At 36.0% G+C, this 14,408-nt stretch overlaps 1 protein-coding gene across 8 annotated transcripts; it reads left to right on the forward strand.

Annotated features, from left to right (window-relative positions):
* Positions 1–300: 300 nt before the first annotated feature.
* On the forward strand, positions 301–12,819 carry LOC137826463 (serine/threonine-protein kinase MPS1). 8 transcript variants are annotated; one of them, XR_016514993.1, is made up of 8 exons: positions 301–557; positions 652–870; positions 2,104–3,065; positions 4,047–4,247; positions 4,646–4,807; positions 10,668–10,735; positions 10,852–11,016; positions 12,171–12,819. XR_016514993.1 is itself a non-coding variant. In XM_090294270.1 (7 exons), exons 1-7 carry the CDS (start codon positions 443–445, stop codon positions 10,916–10,918), a joined length of 1,794 nt encoding a protein of 597 aa, XP_090150396.1. In that variant the 5' UTR covers positions 301–442; the 3' UTR covers positions 10,919–11,274. The 8 variants fall into 8 exon arrangements, 5 of the variants coding, with proteins under 5 accessions (XP_090150396.1, XP_090150398.1, XP_090150394.1 ...); XR_016514995.1 differs by having other exon boundaries at positions 2,173–3,065; XR_016514994.1 differs by lacking the exon at positions 10,668–10,735.
* The last annotated feature ends 1,589 nt before the right edge of the window (positions 12,820–14,408 follow it).

Genomic DNA, 14,408 nt, shown 5'->3' on the forward strand with positions numbered 1-14,408 from the left:
TGCTTTCAGTTAAGATTATATTCTTGTGGGTAAATGGGTAACTATAAAAAATGATTTGAGACCCCGGTAAAGGTACGTGATTTCTGAATACTTGAGACTAAAACTAATTAATCGTCAGAGTGTGATCGACAGGTAAAATCTGTTCTGTTTCAGCGGAACGTTGTTCTAGTTCACCAAAAGGAGACAAACTAAAAACAAAACTCTCCATTCAATCTAACCGAAGGTACCGGCAAAAAGAATCCTAAATATAGTGAATAAAAAGGTAATTATATCATAATTAAATTACATAGGAAGTAGGAAGGCCCAAAGGTAAGGCCCAAAGGTAAGAAGGAAAGAATGATGTCTTCCACTTGGAACTCGGAAGCATAGCGTTACTGTTCTTCAGCGGTGGAATGGAAGAACATCACCACGCACACGACGAAAGTCCCATCCGGGGTTAGAAATGCGACACTCCATGGAAGACAACGCTAACCTCTCTCTTCCTCGCGACTCTTCCCCTTCCTCTCCGGAATTCTTCAGACAAGTCCAAGCTGCTCTCAAGCGCCATCGTCCTCTCGGTATTTCATGCCCGATTAATCCCTCCAACCACCACTCTCGCTTCGCATTTTCGTTTACTAACTCTTTCGCTTTCTTCCGTTAATGCCTTTTCAGCTTCAACGCAATCTCATACCTTGAGGCCAAAGCGCTCCATGGTGGCGCACCGAAACATCGCGAACAAGTCCGAAGAGGAACCTCCGTCGATTTCGGACACGTGCACTGGTGAAGGTTGCAAGAACGAACCCTCTCTGCCGGTGGAATCTCAGAGTGTTGGTGCTCACAAGAAGGTTCGGTTTTCAACTGAGAGCAACAATGGCACTTCGCAGCAACAGGGTAATTTTTTGTTACCTTTTGCTTGCTTTGGTATACCGTATAATTTAGTTGAGTTCACTATTACTGCCTCTTTTGCGCCACTTCAATAAACCAAGGTGCAAATCCACACCAATGCAACTTTATAGGACATATTGCAAATCTTCATTACAATTTTTAGGCTGGAATTTGCATTTTCTTTTTTACTATGGTTACTAACAATTTATCCACTAACACTCCTTGTAAAGATAGATCTTTCTTATGTAGGTTTGTGTATGATAAAAACTACAATACTAGCCATATCCCTAGTGCCAAAGTTAATAAGGTATTTCTTGATTAGCTTCCTTCTTTACATACATCTTACTTAAAAAAGATACGAGGATTGTTGCTCATTTCACACTACATCGAAATTGCAGAAGCTTTATCTCAGTGGGTTACTTACATGTACCAAAGACTAACACACATTGTTCATCGTGACCGATCCTTGTTTGGGGTTTTGACAAATTTTAGATTAGTTGTTGAAGGCCTAATACAACCCTCTTCCTTTACCTAGGCTTGGGACTGTCTGAGACAGTTAGCAAGGTAGTTTTATGTGGATAGAATAAGTACCACCACACTTTTTTTTTTTTTTTTTATATTAATTACGCTATAATTCTTTAACTTCAAATTAAGAATAATCACCTGTAAGGGACTCACGTAAACCTTCCAAGTTCTCAACAATTGATGAACAAAAAGATCTTGTATTGTATTATGCATCAAATAAGGGTTTCTTACAATGAAAAAGGCTAACACAGAGGTAGTGATATCAGATACCGTGATAAGAAATAACACAAATGGTAGAAACGATGAAATAAGAACAGAAGAACAGAGTAAATCCCAGAGAGGACCAGGAGAAGAAGGAGAAGGAGTCACACTTTTCCACACACCCTCCACTTCCCAGTTTTTCCTTTGATATTTACTTCATTTCCCAAGTGTAATCATTGAACACAAAGCTAGTTACACTTTTTCTCTCACTTTTGTGGGATTCTGATTTCATTGTTATCATCCACGTGTCCCAACCGTGTAACAGTATTCCCATGCACATTATTTGTCAATATTCTTCTGCACTCATGATATCACCAACCAGGATTGAGTCTAGCCTAAACCTTTTTGTTAGGATTGTTGCATCAGAAATAACTGCTGATGTTGTGATACATATCCCAAAGCAGACACTATAGCTTGCCATATATATTCTTTTTCCTCTGTTTTAACACACAGGGGTCAATGTTGCAAAAGCTACTGAAATGGAGTACATGTCATCTCATATGGGTTCACTTGCATTGACAGATGGGGCATCAATTGGATTCAATCAACATGTTAAACACCATAATATGCTGCAGGCAGAGTCTGAGACTAGTTTGTTATCTGAGGGAGGCAAGAGTTCTCTTCTTCCAAAGAGAAGAATAGTTACTCAGGATCATCTGCAGCAATTCAAAAACTTTTTGAGTCAACCAGCTACACAATCTTCCACAGTGGGATTGCCATGTCTTACAACTACATCAGTGCATTCAACTTCAGCTCCAATGTTGAATTCTATACCTCACTGTTCTAATTCCTGTATGGATAGTGACTCGCATGTGGCTGCAGAACCTTATGATAACCTGAATGTCAATCCTCATCCTGTAACACAAAGGGTTGTTAAATCACCATATGATTCTCTGAAGGACACCAATAGAATGTTAATTGATGCAGAGTTGACATTTAAGCAGAGTGATCTATCTAAGGAGCAACAAGGATGTTTATTAAAGGAAACTAGTATTTCAAAATATACTTCTCGTTGTGATGACATGTTAAGTAAAGGGGAAGAGTCTGCAGCTGTTACCAACATACTGCCTCAGGCTCTGACTTCATCTTCAAATACGAATCTGGAATCTTCTAGCTTAGAAAAACAAGAAAAAAATGCAAGTTGTAAAGGACCTTCGGTCACACGGAAGAGGACCTATGACCCTGAGTTGTTTTTTAAAGTCAATGGCAAGCTTTATCAAAGGCTTGGCAAGATAGGCAGTGGTGGAAGCAGTGAGGTGCACAAAGTGATTTCATCAGACTGTACTATCTATGCACTTAAAAAAATAAAACTAAAGGGTCATGATTATGCCACTGCGTACAGCTTTTGTCAGGAGATCGAGTATCTAAATAGGCTGAAAGGAAAGAATAATATTATCCAGCTTATGGATTATGAGGTACTCTCCACCTATTTCTGTTATGAATATGATACATGGCTGTTCTTACTTTTTAAGTATTGCTCTTACCCCAACCATGTAGTGAATTCTATCTTTTTATTTTATGTCCCACATCCCTCCTTTGTCTTCTTTCAATAGTTTGGGTTCTCTTCTGCTCTTATAGATGACTACTTAGAAGCTTATACACTCCAATTGCGTGGAGTTGGAGGTTCTATTCTTTTCCAAGTATTCCTCAGTATATGTTGAATTAATTAGACAGTCAAGGACAGGTCAGAAAGCAGTGTCTGTATGCATTTTCCTTCTTTTTCTTATCAACATTGTACAAGTCTACTACCAAATTCCGTAGTAATAATTTTGGATAATGATAATGGATGTCCTGGCTGCTCCCACCCTCCTCCCTCTTTTTGTTTTGTTTTTTTCTAAATTAGGTATTGAAGCCGTGTTATTGTCATATGGTAAATATTACCTTAGTTCCATGTTGATGGCACTGGTTTTACAATGTTCCTCATAAATACTTGCTATGGGTGACCAAATGTTGCTTAAAATATTTTTTCAATTAGGATCATTGGATGGGTATTCCTGTTATCTATTACTTTCACTCACTCTTGCATACAAAGAAAGGGCCAGCTGCAAATTATTTAGTTGACCATGGACACAAGTCTTGCAGTGGGCTTCCACTGCTGCATCAATCTCTCTCTAGGGTTAGATTCTTTCTTGTGAGATGTTATTGGTGGAGTTTCTTTCTTCTGTTCATCAACTCCTTCTTAGAGGTTTGACTTTTGTGTGTTTTAAAAAAAATAATCATTCAGTTATCTTTGAGAGGTCATGTGCATTTAGAGACAGTAGTGATGCATATTTTGGGTTGATTTGTATGTAACATATTTTACTTGTGATTATTTTCTTGGTTTTGTATTTGTGATGGATTTGATTACTTTATTTGTATTATGGTGTTGTTCATTTTTACCTACTCTTGTAAATTAGGTGACTGACAAGGCTTTGTTTGAGGGAGTCATAAATGGCTCCTTCAGTAGTAAAGGTGGTAGAGTCAAGGATGATGGATACATATACATGGTGCTTGAATATGGGGAAATTGATTTGGCTCATATGTTGTCTCAAAAGTGGAAGGAACTAGATGGGAACAACCAGACCATAGATGCGAACTGGCTTCGATTTTATTGGCAGGTTTAAGTTTGCAATGTAATCTTGAAAATATTTTATTATTTCTTTGAACCTGCATTTTGCACAATTACTTTTCAGTTCAGTGGTTACAGGATCTTGTGTTTGAGTAAGTATGTAAGAAACAATTCCTTTTGAACTTCTACGTGTTCTGGTGTCTAGTCTACTCTACTCTGGTTTTCATGTTTCAAATTCTATATGAAGCAACCTCTTTTATGTTGTGTCAAACAAAAAGCTCATTTATTTTTGTTAATAATCATGTTCGAAGAATGAAATAATTTTTCCTTGTGCTTTTCCGGTTATTTAAATGATCATAATGGCTGTATTTCTGTATTTTCTCTTTGTCCTTTATTTAGTGTATAGAATATGGAATACATCTGAAACTGTTTTGTTGATTTCTTCAGCAAATTCTTCAAGCTGTCAACACAATTCATGAAGAACGTATTGTGCATTCTGACTTGAAGCCAGCTAACTTCCTCCTTGTCAAAGGTTCATTAAAACTGATTGATTTTGGAATAGCCAAAGCAATAATGAGTGATACAACAAACATCCAACGTGATTCACAGGTATTTCATTCTTGTACCATGGTTATCAATCTCAGGTTGCAGCTTGTAGCAGGAAGCAGGATGACTGCAGTTCTAAATATAGTAGCACAAATAATTTGTACTACACCCATCAGTCTAGGAGCATTTAGGTTACTGTATTGAAGTAAAGAAATGAAAGATAATGGTTTGAATTAATAGAAAAAACATAAAAAATATGAAAAATCCAGCAGAATGTGAATGGTGAAGTTCATAGGTTCCTACATAGCCTCAAAAGTTTTATACACATGCATGCCCGAATATCCAGGTTACAGAGAGAGGTCTATTGTTGTAGTGGGAGTCTAGAGTACAGTGACTTGAAAAAGGCTTTGGCTCTTGCGTTTATTCCTTATTTTAGAATTCAGATTTCTCTTATTAGAAAGTTTTTCTCAAAGAAAGAATGGTAGACAGGAAAAAAAATAGTCTGGTAAAGCGTGAAGGAGCAAATGTAAAAAACTGAGCTACCTTTTTGTTTAACGGTCAAGGAAGAAATGCTCCAAATTCTATTGTGTTTTAGAAACAAAAATGCATAATAAAATGGGTGAGAAATCACAAGTTTACCTCAAAACCTAATGAATATTGTTCAAGACATTTTGTAACCTAGATCACAATAGCGCTGCTCTACTATAGCATGTAAAAAGGTGCTATGGCGCGCCTTTGATTACTATGTTTCTATCACTTTTTGTCTCGTTTTGTTCACTTGTACAAAATGCTATAAGTGAAATGCATGTCTTTCACACTGTCTTTGTGATTCTGTGTGCTGTCATTTTCTCAAGGTTACTCACTGAGTTTTTATCCAAATTTAGAAAAGTTTAGCAATGCCTCACTGAAGTATCTTTTGTATTGTTAATTTGTTATATTCAAGAGATTTTAACTTAGATCTCAACATTTATTCATATTCAAATATCTATATGGATCAATTGCTTCCAACAAAAGCTTAAAGAAAGGGAGAAAAAAGAAACCCCTAGGATACTAGGCTATAGATACAAATAACACAAAACAACTTTTGCTCAAGATAATATAAACTATTCTAACACTCTACCTCAAGCTGGAACATACAGATTGTATGTTCCAAGCTTGGAACATATAAATTGAATTTGAGCTCCTCCCAAACTCAAGGTTATGTCAAAATGTTTGCAAGTTAATTGTTGGAGCCAACAAACTCAATGCAAATTTCCTTGGACAACAACTTTTCTCTGACAAAATGGTAATCAATTTTTGGGTTTTGTTCTCTAATGAAACATAGGGTTGGGAGCAATGTAAAAAGCTGTTTGATTATCATAATCATGGTAGTTAAAATCGCGAGTTGCATCGTAAGATTGTACGATTTTACGATGTATATTCATGGTGTCGATCTGCGATCACCAGAATAATACGATTTATGTGGATTGTGTGGGATCGGCGTTGTAAATCGCAACTCGCGTGGAATCGTCGAGTTTCACTATACTAGAAATCGCCACAGGCAGCGCTTTTGACATCATCGTTGCGGCGGCGCGGTAGCATTTACTTGCGACGTGACGACGTGAGACATGGTGGTTGTGGTGTGGCAACAACAGCAGATGGGGTAGTTAATATTAGGGTTTTTGTTTAAGAGGGAGGCAGCAACACCATATGGGATAGTTTGAGATTAGGGTTTTTGTTTAAGAAGGAGGCAACAACATATGGGCTCAATGAAATAAAAAGCTCCAATAACTAAAAAGAATCCACATACCGCACAGTGAAAGAAATCAATTACTGCACAGTGAAATTTTTAATTTTTTACTCAAAAACGTTACAACTTCAACCAAATTAATTTTTAATTAATTATTTTTAAGCCATGCAAACAGACTCCCGCTCTCTTCTCCCATTCCCTTTCAACTTCCCCACTGCAGTCCCACTCTCCTCTGTTCTTTCTCTGCATAACCAAGTGCAGATTTTTTTTCCTCTTTTTTTTCTCACTCCTCTCCCCTTCCCTCTCAAGTTCCCCATTGCAATCCCGCTCTCCACTGTAATATATTTTGGTTAGCTATTTGCCGCTGTGGAACATCATTGATGAAAGGTGGGACAAGCTGTTCACCAAGAAGTTTATTATTGTCCTTCTTTTCTTATCAGTCCAACCATCAGTCATAATCGTACATCCCGTTTTCTTCCATTCATCCCTATGTGATTGTAGAGCAAGTGATGTATTTGTAACTTCCTCCTTCAAATATTTGATTCTAATGTCATGATAGGATGGAGGTTTAAATCAAAGACCATGTCTTGAAACCAAATCAAACATAGCAACACTCTTTGCCACATTGAAAGGTATAGCATTGTTATAAAAGAACCTAGTAATTGTTTGACATGCCTCCTCTCTAAGACCTTTCTTAAACATGTTGTTGATGGTAGTTTGCCTATTCTTAAAAATATTTCTACCACTGGAACTGTTGTTGGACTGAGTGAACTCTTCCTCACTGTTTTCTCTTTTCTCAACAGCTTTTGCCATTTCCTCATCATTCAAAGTAAGACTTGATTATTTATTTAATTTTTGTTGCAAACCAACAACAATTTCCCACATCTCCTTTTTAACTTCATCAGGAGCATCTTTGCATGCTCCAACATCCTTTTGAGTACCAGCCAAGTGATGCTTCAATCGATAAACTCTCCCGGTTAATACCTTTTGACAATATTTGCATTGAAGTTGTCTAGTATCTCGGGCAACTAAGATACAATGCTTCCAAACAACATCACTCCTATTTCCTGGAGCATTTTTGGGAGTCACTGTCACGGGTATAGAAGTCATTGTAATGATGGGAATTTGGGACTGCAATTTGGGTTGCAGTGAAAAAAAAAAAAACAGAAGAAAAAAAATTGCACTTAGTTGCAGTGAGAAAAATTGAGAAAAAAAAAACTGCATGTGGTTGCTATGAGAAAAAAAGAGGAAAAAAAAGTTGCACTTGATTATACAGAGAAAAACAGAGGAGAGCGGGACTGCAGTGGGGAACTTGAGAGGGAAGGGAAGAGGAGTGAAAAAAAAAGAGGAAAAAAAATCTGCACTTGGTTATGCTGAGAAAAAACAGAGGAGAGTGGGACTGCAGTGGGGAAGTTGAAAGGGAATGGGAGAGGAGAGCGGGAGTCTGTTTGCATGGCTTAAAAATAATTAAAAATTAATTCTGTTGAAGTTGTAACGTTTTTGAGTAAAAAATTAAAAATTTCACTGTGCAGTAATTGATTTCTTTCACTGTGCGGTATGTGGATTCTTTTTAGTTATTTGGGCTTTTAATTTCATTGAGCCCATATGTTGCTGCCTCCTTCTTAAACAAAAACCCTAATCTCAAACTATCCCATATGCTGTTGCTGTCTCCCTCTTAAACAAAAACCCTAATATTAACTACCACATCTGCTGCTGCTGCCACACCACAACCATCGTGCCGCATGTCGTCACGTCGCGACACTGTAAACGTTATTGCGCCGCCGCAACGATGATGTCGAAAGCGCTACCTGTGGCGATTTCTAGTATCGTGAAACTCAACGATTCCACGCGAGTTGCGATTTACAACGCCGATCCCATGCAATCCGCCGAAATCGTATTATTCTGGTGATCGCAGATCGGCACCATGAGGATACATAGTACGATCTTATGATGCAACTCGCGATTTTTGACTACCATGGTAATAACTATATCACCAACTTATACAATTAGATAAAAACATTTTCTAAGAGATGTATGACAATAAAAGAATGAATGATCTGCTTGACTACATTTCAGCCTAAAGATTTGAACAATATGACTAAACTTTCCAAACCAAACACATGGAGATTACTTGAGACCATAAAAGGGACCATGTCAAGTTACAAACCAATCCTAACTCCTCCTAAGCAATAAAACTAAGAGGTTACTCTATGTAGATGTCCTCCTACCAATCACCAAGAAGAAAAAAATTCTTAATATTCAATTGATGAAGAGGCCAATGGTACACTGTCATAGCAAAGAAGAGATGTACAATATCCATTTTGGCTACTGGGGTATCACTATAATCTAGACACCATATATCTGAGTTAGCCTTTGGTCGTCAATTGGACTTTAAGGCGATCAACCTCACCATTTGGTCCAACTTCAATGGTATATACACCAATATACAACCAATGTCTTTTGTGACAGAAGAACTTAGTCCTGTGTGTGATTATGTTCAAGAGTTTGCATTTCAACACTCATGGCTTGTCACCATACAAGATGAAGTGTTTCAATCACATTTTTTTGGAATGATAATTAGAAGACGCAATGGAAATAAATGAGAAATAGGAAGGAGATATCCAATGATAGCTTAGAAAATTGTAAATAGGATGAGGATTATGAGTAGAACGAGTATCTTTTCTGAGAGCAATGGGCCAACCAAAATCTTCATTATTAGGTGTCATAGTATTGACTGACGATTGTAAAAGACTTGCTGAAGATGACTCACCATGTAATATGGGACCAAATGCTTGTGGCTTGCATTGGTAAGTGATGATAGGTCACAATTATGACTTTAGTGGGATTCAAGTAGGAAAGGAAAGGGTTGTCAAGAGCAGGGAAAAACATGGGTTCAACTTTTGGAATGGTTAAGACTTGTTGGACAAAGTTTACTTCATGAAGGAAAGAAGAGAAGAAAGATGTATCTTTGGAAACGCTGATACTTGTAGACATGTACTACCTTTTTGTTTCATGAGAATAACAATGATACCTTTTTTGGATATCAGAATATCTTAGGGAGACACATTTGATGGTTCTAGCTGAAATATTGTCCAAACTTAGAGGCAAGTCATGTACGAAAGATATACAACAAAAACACGAGGAGAAACATGAAATGGATGTTTATTTGGAAAGATCATGGAATAAGGAACTTTATTATCAAGGAACGAAGAAGATATTCCATTGATAAAAAAAAAAACCGTGAGAATGGCATCACTCTAGTGATCAACAAGTTAATTAGCACCAAGTAATAAAGTACATGTAGTTTCAACTAAGAGTTTATTTTTTCTCTTTGTTATACCATTTTGTTGAGGTGTATTGAGACAAGTGGGTTGATCTAAGATTCCATGTGAACTCCAAATAGCAAAAAATTTAGAAGAAAAATATTCTTTGGCATTATCACTTATGAGGATTTTGATAACTTGTCCAAATTGATTTTTTGTTTCATTCAAGCAAGATATAAAGATAAACAAAAGTTTAGAATGATCTTTCATTAAAGAAACTTAAGTACATCTAGAGTATTCACCAATGAAGGTAACAAAATATTGAAATTCAAAAGATGTAACACTACTTGGTTCCTACACACCAGAGTGAATGACAGAAAAAGCAGATTTACATCTTACTCATTTTTCTGGAAAAAAGAGGATCTAACATGCTTTTCATTTTGACACGACTCACTCTAGGGCTTGAAGTTTACTAAGGATAGGAACCATTACCATTTGTTTTAATTTTGACAAATATGGATGACCTAAGTGATCATGCAAAAGTTTAGGAGAGGCAAGACAAGACAAGACAAGGATAATCTGGTCCTGAAATAGTAATCATCTGCACTCATGTCCTTCATTAATTAGTCGACTCATACCATGCTCATGTATAAAAAATGAATTGGCATTAAATGTTACAAAACATTTTAATATAGTTAATTGAGTTAAAGGGACAAAAAGGAACAAATAAAACAAATTTTAAGTTTAAGGATGGAGAAAAGGAAAGCGGACTAACTCCCTTTGAAGTAACTTTGTATCCATTTGCTAAGATTATCAGTTGAGGAAATTTAGAAGAAATAGAAGGGAACAAGGAAGTATTACTAGAAATATGATCATAAGCACTTAGTCAATTATCCATAGATTTTGATTTTCCATGGATTGTGAGTTGCAGGCTATGGACAAATTGGGATGTGTGGAAGGTTGTACTTGGCTGCTAGAATTTAACCTCAAGTATTCTTGGTATTCTTCATCAGAAAACTTTAGTTCAACTGTTTTGGATTTAGAGATCTATCTTGTTTGGAAAGCCATACAAAGAGTAACAATTGTTTTGAGTATGATCCATTATTTTATAATAGGAGCATTGGAGACGTCCTCGACCACCACGTCCTTCTTTATTGCCACGACCTTCCCTTTCACGAGTAGAGACCATGGCTGAAGCTTCAACATGAGGATTTCTACATTTGAAGGTTGGAACACAGAGGGGATGTGTTAAGCTCTCTATTGACGAGACTTCTTGACGGGTTAGAATTTGTTCTCGAATATAATCAAAATCTAGATTAATTCCATGGAGAATCGTGACCATATATAACTTATCCAACTCCCGCTTGATTTCTTCCAATGAGTTAGCTTCTAAAAACATTTTTAGTTCCTCAACAACATATTGATACTAGGCTACATACAGATACAAAAAACCTTTGCTCAGAAAATAATATAAACTATTATATCTGAGACTAAGCAGGAGAAAGATGATATATATTGTTAGTGGACAAGAATATACTACAGAATGAATTCTGCAATACCTAGAGCTAGTACTCCTACGAAGATTAACACCTTTTTCCACACCTAACAAAAGCAAAAGCTAACTTTTTTCCTCTCCCTTCTCCCACTATGTATGTTTGATCTACAAAGAATAAGGCATGACGCGCTATTTGCTCTCCGATGATTAGTTCTCTGTATTTCGCATTCTGCCCCTTCGTATTTCTCATGCTATATATGTTTTCCAACACAAGGCCAATGGTTAAGTTGGATTGGACCAGCTGAACAATGGGGCATGGTAGTCTTCAAACTTTGATATCTTAAAAATCATGAGGGCTTATTTTCGTCTGTCCAACCAAATTATTGGGCCACTCTCATTTATTCTGTAATGAATTTTCTGGAATATTAAAAAGTAAGGCAAATTCTTCCTGCACCCTATCACCTTCCTAATTTTCGAAAATTACAACCTATTCTGAATTTGAAAATCCAGAATTCAAAAAATACAATTCAAAAATTAAAATCTCATTCCAGAAAAGTAAATTCGGAATACAAAAAATATATTTTGAAAAGGAAAATCCGAAACACAAAATCTGGAAATGCATTCTGGAAAAGAATTTCCAGATTTCAGAATTGTGTTTTGGAAATTCAAATCCAGAAATGCATTCCAAAAAAAGTTTTGGAAGTATTTTATTATCCACACCTCTTTTTCATTTAAGGTCATTTTTGACATTTTAGAGAGACATTTTCGTCATTTCACTAACAAATCGGGTGCAGGTTTAAATTGATAAGGTGTAGGGGGAATTTTCCAAAAGTAGATTTTAAAAAGCCCACTCCAGATGGCCTATATTTTTTGCTCAGCTTTAACAGATCAAATATATCAGAAATGTTAATTTTTTATTTAGTTTTCTTTGTACTGTAGGTTGGTACACTAAGTTACATGTCACCAGAAGCATTTATGTGCAATGAGAGTGATGCGAGCGGAAACATCATAAAATGTGGTCGGCCATCAGATATCTGGTCCCTTGGCTGCATTCTTTATCAAATGGTATATGGGAGAACACCCTTTTCAGACTACAAGACATTTTGGGCCAAATTCAAAGTTATAACTGATCCAAATCACGAAATTATGTACGAACCAGTTTCAAATCCTTGGCTTCTGGATCTTATGAAAAGGTGTCTAGCATGGGATCGCAATGAAAGGTGGAGAATTCCTCAGCTGCTCCAGCATCCTCTTTTAGTTCCCCCAGTTCCATGTCATCAATCTTTGTTCCAAGATCAAACCTTTAAATTGCTGCAACTTATATCTGACACTTGCATAAATAATCCAGAAGCTTCGCAACTCTGTTTTCAACTCCAACAGGTGCTTGATAATCCCATAAAATTAACCAGTACTCATTCATTAAATTCCCTTGACCAACAGCGTAAATTGCTGTCCCGAATATCAGAACTTTGTATTCAACTAGAGAAACGTTTGCCAAATTCAGATGAAGAATAGATGCTTGTTTTGTTTAAGCTATAGTGCTGTCTTGACATTTTTCATGTTTATAGTGCCTAAACCGTGTTCCTCATTTTTCAGGTGTTATAATGTGTGTACAAGTGAATAATTGATTACAGGTCATCTATAAATATGTGAATCAAACTTTAAAAGGTGTTACAAGGTTGACAAATAGTCATGTCTCTTACACCATAGGACTTTGATCTTTAGGTTTGTAGTATGGAAAAATATATGTTGGAGGAGACTAATGTTTTACATTAATTTTAGTATTGAGAGATTAGTCTTGAAAATAATGAAATGAGAGAAATTCTGAGGAGGTGAATGTGGTTTGCAATGTTTGAATGTTGTAAAATGAAATCGTTTTGATGTCCACTAGCCATCTTATTCATGTACCTAAAGTGGGGTTTTGCATTCTGCAACTCAAAATCCAACTGTCCTCCATTTTACCCTTTTAAAGTTGTATTTGTACAATTTGAAATAGAAAATATATATTTTTGAAATGCACAATTTGAAATACATTAGTATAGTATTTTAGATTGTATATTTTGAAATACATCATTTTTTATTTTTTTAATATTTATATTTTATTTGAATTAATTTTGAATGCAATTAATTTTTTTAAAGAGTATTTTTTGAAATTTAAACACAAATAATTTATTTAATAGATAGATAGTTCTTTTAATCGGAACACAATATTCACAAAAGGTAAACATTTTGTAATGATGATAATAAGTTATTAATAATTATTATTTTTAAATTTAAAAATATAGAACCTTTGTAGTAAAACTAAGTCCTTATTGCCTATTTCAGAGAGCTTGTGGACATTTGGTATAAATGACCTCCTCGTCTCTCCTAAGTTATGTTATGTGCAATGGGTTTCGTCCCATATTGGAATACCTATTACCATATGTCCATAATCTATCATATGTTGTAGAATGTCGACGATTCTCCTGAATATACTTGCAATCATTGAGAAATAAAAAAATGCATGGTAACATAATAATGGAAATAACTCATTGAACAAGCATGCTCATGTTATGATGACGGTTGTGTCATGATTTGGACTACGTGGTTGACGATGTGATAATACATACAATCGATCTTAGTCTGCTCGAGGAAGTATGTAGGGTTGTGACATTAGTATGTAGGGATGTATCTGACTCCACATGCTGAGGGACACGAAGCCAATGTACACTCTTAACAAGATGGTCGACAAAATGCAACTATTTGTCATCAATGACAACCAATTACACCTCGAAAGGTGGGTGTGGTTGAGGAATCGTCTACTCGGACACAACACACACTTGAGCAAATGGTGTTGTGAGCATGTCCCAAGTCGCCAAGAAAATGTCTATCACCACAAATGGTTGACTAGGTCAATGGTCATCAAAAGGAGTCCAGAGCATTGCAACATATGCAACATTGTCTATCTGTGTGTGCGTAGTGCCAATTGTACATATATGGTGTCCAATGACAAAATGACACACTTGATGGAGGAGCTTTTGATATGTTGGAGTGATATCCATGAGAAGTGTTTATATATCCATGCATTATCCATTATGAATTGAATATTATTCATATATTTAATTGAAAATAAATTTGAATTGCTCAAATTGGGTGTATTATTTAAAGGAGAAAACGACCCTCGCGACCAATGGTGTA

Source organism: Phaseolus vulgaris, chromosome 8 (genome assembly GCF_051622355.1).
Source record: "Phaseolus vulgaris cultivar YP4 chromosome 8, ASM5162235v1, whole genome shotgun sequence".
Classification (NCBI taxonomy): domain Eukaryota; kingdom Viridiplantae; phylum Streptophyta; class Magnoliopsida; order Fabales; family Fabaceae; genus Phaseolus; species Phaseolus vulgaris.